Genomic DNA, 18,403 nt, shown 5'->3' on the forward strand with positions numbered 1-18,403 from the left:
ATTAAAGCATACTTTTCCTAATATAAGCTTGTTTTTCAGCAACGGCATGGACTCACTACCACACATAAAAATCACTGGGAACTACACACACTTTACAATTTGTGTTTGCAAAACAATATATAAGGTGCTTTGAATCAAAGAAGTGTTACCCGTGAAACTTTTGGTTTTATTTCTAGCACAGGCTCATCACTGAGGGACTCAACAACTTTGCGCCCAGAGCTAAAATTTTAGAAATCATTTGGTTATAGCATGCTCAAAGAATCCATTACAAAACCATCCAGTTCTTTGCAGTTTCCAAGGAAAGTTCAAATATTAAACAAAACAGATTTCCACAGTAGGATTGATAGTTCATTGAAGACTTTACTGAATCATTCTTGATTTCTGAACAGCTATTCTCGATTGCTGTTTAAAGAAAAGAAGATTTTTGCAACAGTCAAATTTGCATGGTTTGTTTCCAGAGCTCAGATAGTCAAATATTATCACTACAAACAAAAGGCAGAGCACTCATAGATTCTGAAATGAAGGTTTAGGGCAAGTGATACCAAACTGCTACCCTATCATCTGTGCCTGCAATCTGTGACTAGGTACTTAACTATCTCTATGGGACATTTATGGAGACACAATATCAGAACCTTTCTGCATTGCTGAGCTGTGGAAGAGCTACTGCCTCTCACTGCGAAGAGACAAGAGCAGAGGGGAAAAAAATGAACCAGCCAGTTGATCCAACTGCAAATTTTGTAGCACGCAGAGTACCAACAAGTCAGTCATACAACATTACTAAAGCCACAGGCACATCCTTACCACCCTATGTGTCACAGGGGTGTCGTTGGGCAGCAGTCTACAGTTCTTGTTAAAGGATAGCCAAACTATAAGCAAAGCCACCTTCTTTAAAAGCACAGACCCTCTTTTACTGTGGTGATAATCTCCACCTGCAATGCACACTTAGTTGTCCATATCGTCTGCAGCAGATGGCTCGTTGTCATAGCTGAAGTTATCTTTCCCTTCCCTTCAAGACTTCTTACATTTGGCACTTCCCTGTACTCCTGGTCATTTCTGCCTGTCCACAGATCCAAGTTAGAGCTCCCCCATGCAGCACAGGAAAGCATTTTACACACAGCAGTATTTCCCTGCAAGTGCCAAGGAACAGTGACAATGCCAATGCAGGAGGCACTGCACAGGCCATGTGCATTAGCTCTGACACAGAGCACAGCAAGGAAGAAGACAGCTGCTGCAGTTCCCCTTTCCCCAGACACCAACAGTAATTTAAAATTTGCATGATGTTACTGGAACTATGTATGCTCTAAATCCACACAAAAGCTCCCCCCCTCACTTTTACAGGCCATGTGTTACACAAGAATTACAACTAGTCAACCTGTTTCTATGAGATAGGTTATCTCCTGTAAGGTTTTTTATTGCACATTCTCCTTTTGCTACTGCAAAATACAGAATTGCTGTAGACAGTAATCAGATAATCACATCTTCTTACAAGCAGAAGACAAAAAGACTTGTTACTAGAAACTATCACATGAAAACAAACAATATTTGAGATGCTGAGTAAAAATATGCTTCCTAAAACATATTTCACAGCAGAAGTGAAAAATTTAAAAACTGTATTGAGCAGGCAGAACGTGTGCTTCACATATATTCAATTTCAAGTCTAAATTACTCCATGACTATTGCATTTTTTAATATTTACTGTGGTTGGCTCATGCTGCTTTGCTGCTAAACAAAATTTAAGTGAACGTACAAGAAGTCTGAGAAATTAAGACCTTGTCAAAAACCTAGATTAATTGCACAAAAAGGATAAAACATTTCAAACAGTTGCACCCTTGAAAGATCAAAAGCTTTCCTCTGGTAGTAGCTCCAAGCTGCTTTATTGACAGGAGAAGGCATTTTAAAAAGCAAGAGAAAAAATATATGCAGACACAAGAAACTGCAAAGATTTAGTACATATTCTAAGCCCAATAGTATAGTTAAGTAAAGAAGTAGTAAGAAGAAATCAGGTACAACAAATTAGACATAAAAGCTTTAAACTTAGGATGCCTGTGCTTGCAAGCACTAAGATTAAAGGTGATGGTAAGTTAGAGACTCACATCAATCCAGTAGTTTGCTGATGCTTTGCATAATAAAATAATCAAAAAACTCCAGCTTCCACAGTAAGTTAGATCCATGCAAACCAAATATCTACTTGGTGTGGTGCCTTTCTCCCCTTGGCAGATGTGCAGCATGCATTCTTTGCCTGTGTTGCTATACCATGGTGTGATTGTTGCCAACTCAAGCTGTGAACAACATGGTAGGATGAGACTTACCCTAGCTTCTCCGAACTCTCCACTGATAAGATTTCAATGCTGCTTTCATCAATGGGAAGGACACGAGCAATATACTCTCCACTCTGCTGGTAAAACTTATAAACAGCCACTTGAACTATGCATTGGTCACTGCTGCTTCTCAGCCAAGGGCTCAGGATGACAGGGCTTGGCCTCTCGGATGCATTGAGAAACAGAAACGAACCTAGAACAGATGAGACAACAAGAAAGCTTTAAGAAAAAAAAACAAAAAACCCAAAAGAACCAAAAAAACCCCAACCTCAAAACCAAAAACATAACCAAAAAGCCTCACAGACTGCAGCTGAATACTTGTAATTTTTATGCCACTGCTCACTCTGCAGCCCTTCTGTACCTCAGTCAAAGATTATCTTTGCCAACTAGTTTGGAAAGTGTGCCCATTTTGTATTAAACCCGTCAAGATCTTCCCAGGCATGCAACTTTTCAACTCACCTTTGTATTGTCCAAAACAAAAATTATATTTAGATTTAACTCCCAGAAGAAAAAATATAAAGTGGAAAAAGCCATGAATATCAAGGACGGGAAGAAGTGGCAAAGAGTAACAATAAAACTCAATCAACCAAGAGACTTCCAAAGTTAAGCCCAGGAAGATTATTAAGAAGTTTTAGGTTTAGATTGTTGCTTTCTTCTACCTGTTGTTCCTGGACTTCATCCCCATCTCTGTAACCTCTCAGGCATGGTCCAAACCCAAACATTATGGCCTTGGTTCAATACGATCCTGATTTTGACAGCTCTGACAAAAATATATGTATATATTTATTGTTTAAAATAATACTTCATTTCTATTTTTCTCATCAAGAACACAAATTCAACAGCTTTACTTTTGCTCTTCTATAAATAGAAGAGTGCAGCATTTTTAAGTCATTAGAGTCTGGATAAAGGCCTGACAGAATTTTATGTCTTCAGCAATTCATTCTAATGTATTCATTTTATGTGCAGCTAATTCACATTAAACACTTCATTATTATTCACTACATTGACTTCCTTGGTGTAACTCTATTTCAGTACAATCTGAGGTTTATCCAGTAGGACAGAGGTAATGTATTTTCATCAGTGTTGCTCTTTTCAGGTAAATCAAGTTACTCCCTTTTGGCAGCTGACCAATTTACCAGTGCCCACAGAGCAAGCACACTGGAGTGAGCAGTTGGTAAATGAAAGGTGTGGTTGGGGAAACAGAAGGGACCCACTCTTCAAGCAAGCAAAATTGTGATATTCCACAGATTCTAATAAGACTGGCCAGATAATCAAGATGACAAGATTTCATTTCCTCAGGCATCCAGTAATAAAGCCTGCCTGTTAATACTTAAAAGATGCAGATCTGATGAACAATTTCATAGACAGTGAAACTAAAGCTCAACAGGACTTTTAAGTGTGCATGAATCTTAGCAGGAGCAGCAGCTTGGTTTTAAAAATACCAAGGCTGAATATTCAGAGGAATGATCTTCCACATCACTGAGCATGACTCAGCTGAGATCTAGGGTGTCTAAGAAATCCTTTGGAGGGACCATGAATCCTCTTCATCTTCATCTCAGTATCAGGTGCAAACCAGCTACTCTGAGCTCCTGTGGTGGTTCACCTCATCCTTAAACTGATCTGGTGAATTGTCCTTTGTTGGTTCCCACTTTTCTCCACTGAACTGAGGGTCAAGAACATGGATTTGAATATCTCACTGTCAGGTGCTGGTTTAGCATAGGGGTTTGCACTCATGCTCATAGCATGCCCTTTGGCAATTCATCCCAGGTCACAAACTGGGTAATAATGAAAGGGCTAAAAATGAAATTGGATTCCTGCAGCCACCATGCTTCCCTCCCATACAAACACTTATAATCACCATTTTTTACATACTTGTCAAAAACAGTGTTCTTGACACTGGCATTGTGTTAGTGACGTATTTAGAACTAGAAAACATTTGTACTTAAAGAAACACACAGAAATACGTAAGGTACAGCCTGCTCACATTTTGAGCACAAATCTTTATACTTCTCCCTTCCCTCAGAGGCACAATCTCTCCATCATACTGCAGCACTAATGAGGCTCTCGGGATCTTCCTGGATGAATATCTAGAAAAAGCAGAGTAGCTTCAAACAAACTTAGGCTGGTGTCTCGCTGTCAAGGGATATAAACTGAGATGAAAGGCCCCTTCGTGGTACACGCTGCCAGCATCATGTTCTACTGTTCAGAACTCAATTTGCTTTTCAGAAAAATGTTCACCAATGAGTCATTTCAGGAGTATTTCCCTACAGGTTTTAAATGGACTCCGGCTGCACAGCACAATGCTGATATTAAAGAGGTGCAGTTAAAATAATCACATCATAACTAGATATATAGCCACAGATGCAGGTACTTAGCACTTCTGTTTCCTGGACTCATTCATCATGATCATGCAGAACCACGTAGTTGCAGAGGCAACAGCAGCCAGTATTTTGCAATAAATATACCAGTTTTGCATTATATGACAGAAATCCTACTAGCTGATGTTCTGTAGTGTTTTTAGAAACTGCTAGTCTAATTGCAAATATTTTATTTTCCACCTTGCTTATAAACACTCACAAACTCTGGGAAAACCCTCCCAATAGCGCTTAGATTCTAATAATATTTTTCCCTCCATTTTTAATACCTGCAGTCACAATACAATAGTTTTCCTGATCCTCATGTGTTGTGTCTGATAACATCTCTGCCATCTTGCTGTAAGTTCAGACAAACACACATGAAAAGATATTTATACTTAAGCACAGGGCATAAGTGCAGTTGACATAAAAGGAATATTACAAGACAAATTAGTATATACTGCATGAAAAAATTACTGTTGATCCTTTGGAAGCTTGTTCACAATATTTTACCATTCATGTCATGGTAAGGGAAGGATAGCTTATCAGCTTAGTAGCAAGATGTTTTGAGATGGAGACCTTTAGGTTATACTGTTCAGAACTAATGAAGTAACAGACATATTTGTCAAGAAGAAAACTGATGCTAATGTACTATGCATGTATAGATGCACTATTAATACAGCACTTGTCCAAAGAAGCATCCAAATGAAGGGTTATGGACTGGTAACACTCAAAACCACACCAGCAATGAAGATCATTCCTACAGTATTTGACTTAATATTCTAGTCTGATGCAAATGCATAAGCCACCTGAAACTCGTGCCAGAGAGAATGCTGAGGCAATGCTGAGATGTTTAAAAGAAAGAACCATCACTTGGCGTTAGGAACTGTGAGAACCTAGTATCCTATCAATAACACCTTTAAAAACTGGTCATCTGGAAACTCCCCTATAGCTCTGAATGCTCCCTGATAACTGCTTATACCCTGAACTCCTTCATGTCAGTGTCAGGGCAAATGAGAGCCAGGTCAAGTTCTGGTAAAAAAAAACTCATGATGCTCAGTGAGGTCACTGGCCCCTATTGCATACTTTGACTTTATGGAGGTAGCAGTCTAGGACAGGTGGCTGTAGCCCAGAAAGACAGCAGCCTGAGAAACTTCAGTCAAAAATAAGGTTCTCCAGCAAAGCTTTCACTGCAGAAAATGGCAGCAATCTCTTCTGGTACAAACACATGGAGGCAACCCCTCAAGTTCCACCTCTGGTCTAGGATTTCCAGCATGGGATGTTCTTGAGTACTTGGTACCACACAATCAAATAAGATCCTGAAGACAGAATATCAAACAGTGATACAAAACTGGCATACATTAGAATCTGTGAAGGGGGAAGTTTGTACTATTTTAAAACAATATTTAGAAACACATTCAAGCCAATAATACACACGGAGCAGACATCCAGATACTTGATACAAATGAAAGTGTCCCCATGCCATTTCAAGCAGGTTTCTTCTCTGATAGCCAAAGACCATAGCTTTGTTATTTTAACTTACTTTCTTGAAAAGCAGGGCTGAAAACACAGGTAGGCTGACTTAATCTACTCCCAGCAGCAATTTAACAGTCCTTTGCAAAACTGGTAGATTACTATTCTCAACATAAACTCCATCTTCCTACTAAAAGGATTTTATTACATTTCACATGCAAGTTAAATATACTGGCAGATGAAATGACAGCTGTAAAAATTATTAAAAGTCAATGTCTGTTGGGGACTGTACAGCAGAAAAAAAAATTAAAGCAAGTTTTACAGTCTTTGGAGATGCTGACTGGAGAGAACATTTCTACTGGTATCACAAAACATCCCACAGAGATAGTCTTTGAATTTTTAATTTTATACTCAACTTCCAAATTAAGCATTCCGAGCAAAACTCTCATAGCAGAAGTTCAGTAGTTTGTAAAAGCCATGGAAGAGCTGGGCACTACCTGAGTGACAACATTAACAAAATGTAATGTTACACTTTTCCTAGATTTATTTATACAGATTTTCTAATTGCCTCATCAAGGCTCTGAAATGTGCTGAACACTAAGAATGTAAATAGTCTCCAGTGCTGAGTGCAATGTGACTGTATAAGCACCAGAAGATTTGCAACATGCTGAATTTGCATTTGACTTAAAATCCATGAAGGTAACAGTCCTTGAATTATTACAAAATTTGGAGCTGAACAAAACAATCTAATTATGGTAATTTGATGATATCTTTACTCTTTTGAAGTCAAAGTACTTCCTATTAGCTTAAATAGAATCAAGATTTCACTTATAATACATAGCAGGTATCTCTAGATGATGCAAGAGCAATTCAGAAACATTAATGAATTCATACTAACTCTTGTGGGCATGTAAAACATTTCACAAATGGACAAGTTAAGGCAGACATAAAACAACTGCAAGCAGTGTGTGTCGGTATCAGAGCAGAGATCTGCAAGTCAAGAGTCTTTTAAATTACCTCCTATTCAAATATTTTTCAGTTCCAAAATATAAAGAGGAAGGCAAAAAAACCATCTAAGCAAAATGAGAAGTCAAATATTGTCCTCTCAGTAAGGTGTCAGCCAAATCTGATTTTCCCCACATGATTTCTCTTAAATGCCAAGACTTCACTCATATAAAACCCGCGATCATTGTGAACCACAGCAGTTCTACAGAAACATAAGTTGAAGTTAGGAACGAGTCCTCCCTTTCTTCCCTATTATTTTCCTTATTAATTTACCTATCCTCTTAGAGGCAACCCTGAAACCTTATGTACAGAGGAAGTAGTCTCCTTGCAGTGACCTTCACACAGCTGTTTTGCAGGTTTCCCCTGTTGCTTCCCTAAACTCAGGCACAGTGTCCAAAGGAACACTATTATAAAACTTTATTCCTATTCAGCAGTTTAAATTCCAATAATCCCTACCATATCCACATGGAAATCTGAATACCAGCAAACTTACTTTAGGCATTCAACAATACAAGATGCTTTTCTCACATAGCATTTTACATTCAGTTTTTCAAAAGGAAAAAGTCAGAAGGAAGAAGAAAACAATTAAAAGCTCAAGGTACTGCCTTCCATGAGTTAGAGCTGTTACAGCTCAGTTCCTAAATGTGTCAGCTTCCAGTGTTTGCTTCCAGCTGAAAAACACTGAACTGAAAAAAAAATTAGTAGGTTAATTTAAAATTTTAAATTCAATGCTTAAATTAAAATCTTTCCTAGACAATGACAAGAGTATTTAAATAATTCAGCCTTGCACAGCTGATTAACCAATATGCTCTTTTGCTGCTTAAAGAGGCAAATGTCGAGTTATTTTTGAAATCTCTGTTCTGAGACAGATGGAAGAATTTTCTGTCCTCGGGAGCAAGACAGAACGATCTAAAGGGAAAGCAAAGAGGAAGGTGTTTGTGTCAATAAAAACAGAGATAAAACGCCTGCTCAGTACTTCATGATGTGGGCAGTAATTCAGGGGAGGGCATGAAAAGAACCTAATGCTGTGCCTCCAGTTGCCACTTTGCTCTGAAGTGTTCGTACTTGATTACACTCAGGAGGCTAGAAACTTAAAAATTAAGAAGTTTGACAATACTCTGATGCACAAGTAGCTGAAGAGAAACATGCTTGTAACAGCGTGGGTATTGCAACAATTCACAGTTCAGTAATGTCAGAGACCACATTAAACAAGTAGCAAGTAACGTGAGGAAAGACAAAAGAGAAGGCACTTAATTAAATGTATCTGGTGTAGTCCTCCTCCTTTTTATTCTGTGTTGGGATTCAGCTCCTCTCATGGAGGAGGTGGCCATTAAATCAGCTTTAAGTGCTCAAGAGTCATAACTCAGACCATTGGAAAATCAGAAATTTGTCCACAGATAACATAAGTAAGAAAAATCTTGAGGATAGGAGTATTTGAATGCCTCATGTATTTTAATCTGACCTTGTCAGCCTCTCTTCTACATACTTGCATGTACATTATTCCATGCAGTATAAGATGGTTAATTGGCCAACTCTCCCCAAAAGTACTGGGAAAGGCAATGAACCTATCTGGAGACTGTTGAATGCCTGATAGCAATAAATCATCCATTGACAAATCCCACTCTGAGGCTCAGCCATCCTTTCTCCACCTCTAGTTTCCATGACACTTTCATCCCAAATCTGCATTTCAGTAACTCAGTTATCAGTTCTCCCCTATCAATTTGGCATGCCAGTTTTGTCTGGCAGACCCCTTTCCACTCATCTTTTAGCTCTAGAGCTTTCTCATCTTTTCTACACTTTCTTTGGTCATCACTGAAGAGATAAAAAGGGAGAAGAGTGGCTTGGCAAACCAATTATAGGATAGAAAGAAGTGCAAATGGTAGAAACCTTTTGAGAACTGCTGTGCTTTCCTACGAAAACTACACTGGCTGCTGGTTTCCTTCTGCTCATTCAAGAAACCTACTTGACATACATGTATAGGAAAAAGCAAGCTTCATCCACACATCACTTGTCAGGGAGCAGACAATGACCCTTTTCCCTAGGTTTAACAATGGGTTAGAGCTTCTCTGAACATTGACTCATAGGCTGAAAAATGCTGTAACAACCAACAAAAAAGGAAGGCCAGAAACTTACACATAATGAATTTTCTCTGGGTCTCAAGATCAGATATAAAAGGTGTTCTTTAACAACACAGTTAAAATTCACATGTAGATAGCCTTTTTAAAATTTAAAATGTTGCACATACACTAGCTGATTAGACCTCAGGGCTCTAAAAGTCCATTTTTCAAATTGGAAAAGATAACACAGAAAGGAGGACCTTGCAGTAAAATGCAGTCAAATCAGGCAAAACACAAGATTGTTAGTCTACTCAAATGCCAACAGTATTACTTATAATAGCAACTTTCATTTGAAACAGCTGGTTTCATCTGCTTCTTGAAGTTAGCCCTTCAGTTAAAATTCTACTTAATCTGCTTTGTCTGAGAAATAAAGATAATGGCAAAGGTGGAAAGGAGGAGGATGGCTGAGGTGCAGGCTACATGTCCTGATAAGATCAGTTCTCAATAGACTGGACTCCAGCTATCTGGTATTAGTTCTGGCATCTGAAGGGCCTTTCAGCACAAGGAAGGAAATGACCTGCCCACCACTTTTTTAAAACAGGACTACTGCACCTCATGAACTGGAAGGCCCCTCCACAGGCCTCCACCCAACATTCTCCTCCAAGCAAGACTGTCACCAGTAGCAGATGAAGGGAGCTGTGGCTTTTCCCAGACAAGTCTCCAAAGACTCCAGGCATGAAGATTTGACAGCCTCTCTGGGTTCTAGCAGGGCACCTCCTCCTGGGTGAAAGTCTTCCCTGATGTCCTGCCTGGGCCTCCCAAAGAGAAAACTCACTAGCATGTCTTGTATCATCTGCTACTGCTGAGAAAAAATTGGCTCTGCTGTCTTGGTAATTCTCCAATGGTTCACTGCTCAGACACCTCTTTACAACCTACACAAGCCCAGCTCCCTCCACCTCCCCATGGGGGATATTTGCCCCCCCCTAGAGCCTGCCCTCTCCATATCCCTCTTGATCTGGGAAGGGGAGCTGAGGGAAGAAAGAGAAACCCAGGTGTGGCCTCACCACGGTGAGGAAGGCTGGGATAGTAACTTCCACAGTGCTGGCTGCCTTCCTCCTACCTTACTTTGGGTTGAATGGCTGCCTACCCTATTTTTGATAGGTTGAGTCTTCTGTAATCCTCAGGTCCCCTTGACTGAGACTACCCAGGCCTCTGCTTCCCAGCCTGGGATGTTGCACCAGCAGGAACTCTCTCAGGGGAGACCTCACTTCTGGTATCTCCACAAGGCTCCTGTTGACCTAATTCTCTAGTCTACCAATGTTCCTCTGAGCAAAGTTCTGCCATTCAAAGCATCACAACATGCCCAACAGGCTGTTCACCTACCAAGATCTCCTTAGCTCCCACATGAGAGTACTGGGGATGGTGGTGCCCAAAGCTTTACTAAAGTCAAGGAGAAGGAAATCCATGGTCCTCTGTTGCTCATACAGCCAGTTACTTGGCACAGGTGACGATCAGGCTGGTGACCTATCCTTGGCTTATCCCTGATGACTATTTCCAGACATTTTCCTGTCCTCTACTTGTTTAGGAATGGAGTCCAAGAGGACATGCTCCATGTTTTTGCTAAGGACTGCTATGAGGCAGGCAAGCTTGTAGTTCTCCAAGCCTTCCATCTTGTACTTTGTAGGAATTAACATCCTGCTAGGCTTTTCAGGTTGTCAAAGACCTTCTTCTGTTGCAATGATTTCTCATAGATTTTTGACACTGACATCAGTTTACTTCTACAGCACATTTGGATTTACCCAGTCACAGGGATTTGAATGCATTTAACTTCTCTATTAAGTCCCTAACTTAGTGCTGGCTGCCCCATTCCTGAAACCATGCTGCTACATGCCAAAGCCTGGGAGCAGAATTGGCCTGAAAATGCAGCAAAAGAAAACCACTGAGTACTTCCACCTTCCCAGTATAATCTCTCACTAGACAATGTTGTCATCTCCTCCTAAGATGCTTTAATGTGTACCAAGGAAGACCAATGGATCAATTTAAATACTATGTTATGGGGCCTAGAAGTCTCACTGAAGCCCAGACCTCTTTACAAAGAATACCTTAGAAAGTTGCTGTGCCAAAGAGTCAAAGAGAACGAGGAAAAAAAACTGGCAGCTGTGAATGGACACTGACAATGAACAGCACACAAGAAAACAAAGAGGAGAGTCAGTCATGTCAGTGACATGTCAGTGACCATTACAGCACATGTATCTCAAAATATTTCTGCTGCAATACCAAACCACTGTTCTTGTGTCTCCTCTCTTCTTTTCAGTTTCATATTGTTACAGCAATTAACTTAGAAATCCCATTTCTGCAGACGAAGAGTCATTTCTTCTTTACTTTTTCTTCACACTGCCAAGCATACTTTCTGCTTTGGGGCTTAGAATATGATGAACTGACTGGAATAACAAGGAGTCTGTTTTTACCAGAATAGCCAACCAAGCCCTCCAGTTTTCTTGCAAGCAGACACCCAGGGGGCTTCAGCATGGGTTTCAGACAAGTGCAAACTGTAGAAGTTCAAGCTCTCAATGAATGCTATGGATGAAAGCCTGTACAACTCCTGCTTTAAAAGCAAAAACCACATCCACTGGGGATCTGCCCACTGAACAGAGCATGCCAATCATCAAACATGTTGTAATCCTGCCTTCAGCATGCCCTTTAAATCAGTAATACTTCTCAAGAGATAAATGTGTACCTTAAAAAAATAACAAATTTGGACAGCACAATCCTTAGCTATAGCTGAGAATTTTTACATGAAGTTTAGTTAAGCTGCACTAATAATTATATGTTTTCTTCTTCATGGAACCATCAGAAAAGAATATTTAAATGTCTCTGAAATGTCATCACAGCCTTACCAAGCATTTCTGCCTCAAAATCAAACTGAGGAAGTCACATACATTATTTGGGGGGGGGAGAGGTGGGTGGAGATATATCTGCAAAGTAATACAAGGCTCATCTGACTACCTTCACTACATTGACTTTTCAGTCTTACTGAAACTACCTAAGAAGAAAAAAAAATATCCAATAGCCAAACTTATAATTCTCTTGGCATTTTAAACAAACTACCTTTCGCTCACTGACATTCTAACTTCTAGAAACAGGCATAGTTATGGCAAGAAGGTTATGACTTGTGTATCTATCTTGGTTCTAATTATTCAAACTTTTCACTTCCCTATGTTGTAGCATAAGTTGGAAATTCTGTTCTATGTGTTTTCTGTTCACTGTAGAATGAGAAAATTACTGTCTTATTAAAATACTATCTCCCTGCTCTAGTAGGGCTGGAGATAACAGAACAAGGACTGGAACATCAGGGTGAATTGAAAATGGATTGTGGCTTTTACACAGACCAAGACAACACTCAAGGGTTTAGAAGCTGGGTCTGCCTGACAAAGTGATTCCTGCTGATGGCTGCAGTGAGTCCTCATCACTACCCTGCTATAGTTATCAGTACCAAAGTGAGACATTTCGTTGACGTGGTGTGCCTTGGACACAGAAGTAAATTGAAAAAAAATTGTCTATTGAATCAGCAAAATTACAACCAAGGTGGCATCAGTCTGGTGCTATTTGCTCTGTCTAAAGATAAAGTTATTTTCAGCAACAGACCTCCCTCCTTTGATGTGCTAAGAGCCAAGGTAAAATGCTATTCAAGAAGGCATCCAATACAAGTTGGAATGCCTGAATACTAAGAGAGGGCCTGCAGTTACCAATTTGCAATCTCTGGCCATGTTTGATGAGAAGCAGAAGGTTTTGTACTGTAAAATTCAGAGAAAAAAGGATAAAACATGGGCAGCAGCAGTGTGGTCATATTGGGGTTGCGTTGTCACTCAGAGGTTTCCTTCCACACCTTCGGCTTAAGCAAAATTCTCCTGGGACTTGGGAGGGTGAAACCCATAATCTGTTCCCTTTCTTTTCCTTTTCTGTTCTTAAAAGCTCTCTCTCAGGGGTGATTCATCTGTTTTAAAAACTTGTTTTCCTGGATTTCTCTCCCACTATTAACCCCTTCCTGAGACCCATTACCGGCATGGTGTTCTTTTCCCTTAAATAAACTGTTTTGACTTGCTGAAATCTTACAGTTAGTTACTTTTGCAATTTGTGTGGCAAGTATGCACAGTGGCTAATATTTCTGCCTAATCAAAATATAAAACAATAACAGTTATGGACCGTGGCATGGTGTAAATGAAATTTGTGTGATTCCTGTATTGCAGATATACAGTGGATTTTGACCTGACTGCTGTCTCATTCTATCTGCACTAAATCCTAAATGCCTCCCAGTGCTTAGACTTCTGCAGCAAAAAAACAGTGCATGTTCCTTCTGAAAAAAGCAGGTACATCAGATACCATGTGCAAGGGGTATAGAGGTGATTTAGGAGCCAAAGAAGACCCCAGAAGGGTTTGCCTTAACACAACTACCCTTGCTCTCAGTTTTCACTCTGACAATAGATGGCTTAACCTGCTAGCGAAGCACTAGTAGGAAGACCTTATTTCACAAACCTGTGTATTATGGTAAGTTGGTGTAGTGTTTTATGCAGTATGGTACAGATGAAAGTCAAAAGTAAAAAGTGAATTTAAAGTACTTCTGGGAAAAGAAGCATTATGAGGACTTGAGGAAAGCAAATGTACCTTCAGGCTTCAAGAAAGGCAAGAAAGATGACCCTCACCTCCATCCCTGGAAAGGTGATGGAACAACTCATTGTTGGTTGCTGTCCAGGCACATCAAGGACAAGAGGCTTATCAGGAGCAGTCAACATGGCTTTACCAAGGGGAAGTCATGTCTGACCAGCCTGAGAGCCTTCTATGAGGATGTAACCAGGTGGATGGATGATGGCAGAGCAGCAGACAGAATTTATCTTGATGTCAGTAAGGCATTGACACCATCTCCCACAGCATCCTTGGAGCTAAACTGAAGAAGTGTGGCCTGGATGATCGGGTAGTGAGGTGGATCAGGAGCTGGTTGAAGGATAGAAGCCAGAGAGCTGTAGTCAATGGGATGGAGTCCAGTTGGAAATCTGTTTCTAGTGGAGTCCCTCAAGGGTCAGCACTGGGACCAGTACTATTCAATATGTTTATTGATGAACTGGATGAGGGAACAGAGTGTAATATCAGCAAGTTTGCTGATGACACAAAACTGGGAGGAGTGGCTGACAACCCAGAAGGCTGTGCTGCCATTCAGAGGGACCTGGACAGAGTGGAGAGCTGGACAGGGAGAAATTTAATGTATTACAACAAGGGCAAGTGTAAAGTCTTGCATCTGGGAAAGAACAACCCCAGGTACCAGTATGGGTTGGGGACTGAGCTGTTGGAGAGCAGCAGAGAGGAAAGGGACCTGGGAGTTCTAGTGAACAGAAGGATGGCCAAGAGCCAACAATGTGCCCTTGTGGCCAAGAAGGCCAATGACATCCTGGGGTGCATTAGAAGGGGTGTGGTTAGTAGGTCAAGAGAGGTTCTCCTCCCCTTCAACCTCATCAGTATTTATAAATATGTAAGGGGTGAGTGCCTGGAGGGCAGAGTCAAGGTTTTCTCAGGGGTGACTAACAATAGGACAAGGGGCAATGGTTATAAACGGGAGCATAGGTGGTTCCATATGAGTATAAGGAAGAATTTTTTCACTGTGAGGGTGACAGGGCACTGGAACAGGCTGCCCAGGGAGGCTGTGGAATCTCCTTCCCTGGAGACATTCAAAGTCCACCTGGACACGGTCCTATGTGACCTGCTATAGGTGACCCTGCTTTGGTAGGGGGGGTTGGACTGGATGATCTTTCAAGGTCCCTTCCAACCCCTAACTTTCAATTATTCTATAGTTATCACAAGGCTGCCAAAGCATGTGGCAAAGCATAAGTTATTTAAACCCAGACAACATTTGGCATTCTTTGACTTTAAAAAAATCTTATGACCACCTGTCAAATGATCTAAGTTCAATAAACCCATGCTTTTTTGGAAGCATCACTTCCATCTTTAAATCAATCTGACAGCCTTCTTTTAAGGATGGAAAATAAACATCCCCTAGGAATAAGCTAGTGGAGGCAGCAGACATGTAAGCTGTAACACAACAATGAAGAGCAAACAGAGGGTTCTATTTCTTGTGGCATCCAGACACATAGTATTTACTGCTATTCTTTCAAGTAACCTGAGTCCTATACAGTGGAAATGTGCTATGGAATGTAATGACACGGTTAGAAGAGACTCCATGAAGGTGACTGAAGATAGCAAGTTTCACTTAATAACCCTTCCTCTTTTCCTTGTAGATAAAAGTAAATATTGCAGGGCCATGTGCAGTAGAAATACACTGCTGACAGCACATCACTATGGAGGCACTAATAACCCCATAGGTATTTGTGCATATATGTCATATTTGACAGCATGCACTTCTGCGGGTCCTGCAGGCAATAATTTTCATCCTAACTGGCAAGCTTTTAATATTTTTTTACTGAAATGTTATTTAAAGAAGGGAATAACATATTTTTTCTGTTCATTACAAATGCAGAACTGATCCTGAAAGCAACACTGCCAAGATTTTCAGACTGAGGAGGCTTTCAAACCACATTTCCATCTTTGAAGATGAGCTATCAAGCTATTAATTTAGTTAGATCTCAGTATGGCTGTAGCCCTTGTTCTAGATACAGTTGATAAGTTGTTTTTTCCTTCAGTACTGCTGAAACAGGAAAAAAGTCTTCTTCATCAGCAAACAACTACCACCCTCATGACTCTCTTCAAGAGAAAAGGTGCAGCAGTCTTTTTCAGCTCTAGGTATTCTTGGAGGAAAACTGTCTAAATGGGAATTCTGAACACAGGCAGATGGAGGCGAGAAGTGAGAAATTAGTGAGATGCATGACACCAGCATCCTCCCTTCAGGGCTCTAATTCAGCATTCAAGTACAGACAGTTGAGACAGGGTATCTTAGGACCTTTGTGGTTTGAGATATCTGATATTCAAAGCCTCTGCCAGAAGCTAAGCACTGCTACATGCCACCAAAAAATGTCAGTCCTGGATGGCAGCACCGTTGCTTGCTATCCTACAGACATCTTGCAGACCACAACCAAATTACACACTAATATATACGTCAGTGAGTCTTCACTAATTTTTAAAAATTTGCATAGAAAATAATATTAAGGCCAGTATGAAAACTATGTCTTCCTTTATTTGGAAACAGCAAACACTAGAATGTGGTAGTCACTTTATATCATCACAGAGCCCACAAAGTCAAGTAAATGCTCTCTTGGAGAAATACTAACCTGGTACAGCTAGGTGGAAATGAGTTACAGTGATGAGTGCTAGTAAAACTAGCAACTTTGTAGTAAACAAAGAATATATGACCCAAGTCTCACCAAATAGGGAGGTGAGGAATGATATGAAAAGCCATGAAATATAATCTTTGTGGTTCTACACAGTTCGGTTTGCAGTCCTTAAATTAAGAGGGCAATATACAACAAACTCAGCTTGATTCTATTGCTGGAAATGCTAAAGGGTCGCCAAGGGTCTGACATCAGCCTGCTATTTGTAGTTTGTAATGCCTTGTGCAGGTGAGATGAAGGCTGACCAAGGCTCAAGGTTCATAAACACTTGGAGCATAAAAAATTCTGCGATATAACAGCTCTCAAAAGAATAAAAATATTTCATCTTTTCTAGGAAGCTTAAGTTCTGGGTAAAGCTAGCAACATCTGCATTATAGCATGCAGAATAATCTTGGATTTATAGAAATAACAGTGACAATTTGTTCTTTGGTCTCTAGACCAAAGTGCTATCAATTTACGATGGAGGATTCCTGCCATGTGGATACCCAGCCGGAAATAGCCTTGCAGCTGCTATTTATTTCACGTAGATCATCCTAAAACCTTCGCAGCTGGTAAATTTTGGCTTTCATAGTTCACACACTTTTTATGTAGTACCTCCTCAGCAAGCTGCTTCCAAAAAATCAAATTGTATCTGCCCTTGTGTTTTGTCAATGATGCAGCCTCTCACAGTTGCTGACATTTTCTTCGACTATACAGTTATTATTTCACATGGATTAGGAAGACCCCACTCATCAGCACTCACTGTATCAGGAAGAATATAAAAAGGATTTGAATTATAAGACAATTGTCAGTTTTACAGGAAAAAGCACTAGTGTCCTATCATAGCTCCATCATACAAAGGTCCACGTCAAACTAATACCTTTGTGCAATAAGAAAACAAAGACACATTATCTCAGCCTTCATTCGTTTACATCTAGCTAATTACCTTACTTTTGCCCTGAGTTAAATCAATCTTTATCTTCTATAAGCAAAGGAATTATTCACATTTTTCCTCTCCCCCTTTGGGATGTACTTTCATACAGAAAATACCAGGCCTACTAACTACATCACTCCTCACACACAGATAGCACTTGCTGCTGGGGGAGAACAAGGAAAAAATCACATACAGAGAACATGTGTGAATGTTTTGACTTCATAGTAACTTGTATGGGGCTATGTTTTGGATTTGTGATGAAAACGATGTTTTCATTGATACTATAGAGATGTTTTAGTTCTTGCTGAGCAGTACTTACACAGTGCCAAAGAGTTTTTTGCTTCTCAAACCACCCTGACAGTGAGCAGGCTGGGGGTTCACGTAAAGCTGTCAGGAGACACAGCTGTGACAGCTGACCCCAACTGACCAAAGGAATATCTCACAGCTTATGACAATGGCTCAGGAATAAAAACTGGGGAAGAGGGAGGAAGAGGAAGAAGTTCAGAGACACAGCATTTGTCTTCCTAAGTTACCATTACATATGATGGAGTCCTGTTTTCCTGGAGATGGCTGAACCCCTGTCTGCCAATGGGTAGTGAATGAGTTGGTTTTCTTTGCTTATGTCCATAACTTTTGCTTTACCTATTAAAATGTCTTTATCTCAACCCCCAAGTTATCTCACTTTTACCTTGCTAATTCTCCCCCCCATCCCACTGTGGGGAGGATGTAGTGTGTGTGTGTGTGTATATATATGGTGCTTAGCTGCACACTGTGTTTAAACCACAACAGTGTGTAAAGGTTTTTAACTAATTTTATCCTTCCCTTTCCTAGGAATAAATATCCTGGAAACGACTGTATTAAAGATCACATGAATCATGAAATCTGTCTCTGGTGTATCACTGGAACTGGTGAGCCTTGTTTTATTTTTAATACAGGTGGTCTTCATAGCACA

The 18,403-nt window shown here is 40.3% G+C and overlaps 1 protein-coding gene across 1 annotated transcript in view; it reads right to left on the reverse strand.

Annotated features, from left to right (window-relative positions):
* Positions 1-18,403, reverse strand: part of ALK (ALK receptor tyrosine kinase) — a 319,245-nt gene that overhangs the window by 175,017 nt on the left and 125,825 nt on the right. Inside the window, exon 4 of the mRNA XM_071739847.1 lies at positions 2,310-2,511. Within this exon, the coding sequence (XP_071595948.1) occupies positions 2,310-2,511 (202 nt within the window). The remainder of the gene's footprint in view (positions 1-2,309; positions 2,512-18,403) is intronic.

The sequence above is a fragment of the Heliangelus exortis genome, chromosome 3, assembly GCF_036169615.1.
Source record: "Heliangelus exortis chromosome 3, bHelExo1.hap1, whole genome shotgun sequence".
In the NCBI taxonomy this organism is placed as follows: domain Eukaryota; kingdom Metazoa; phylum Chordata; class Aves; order Apodiformes; family Trochilidae; genus Heliangelus; species Heliangelus exortis.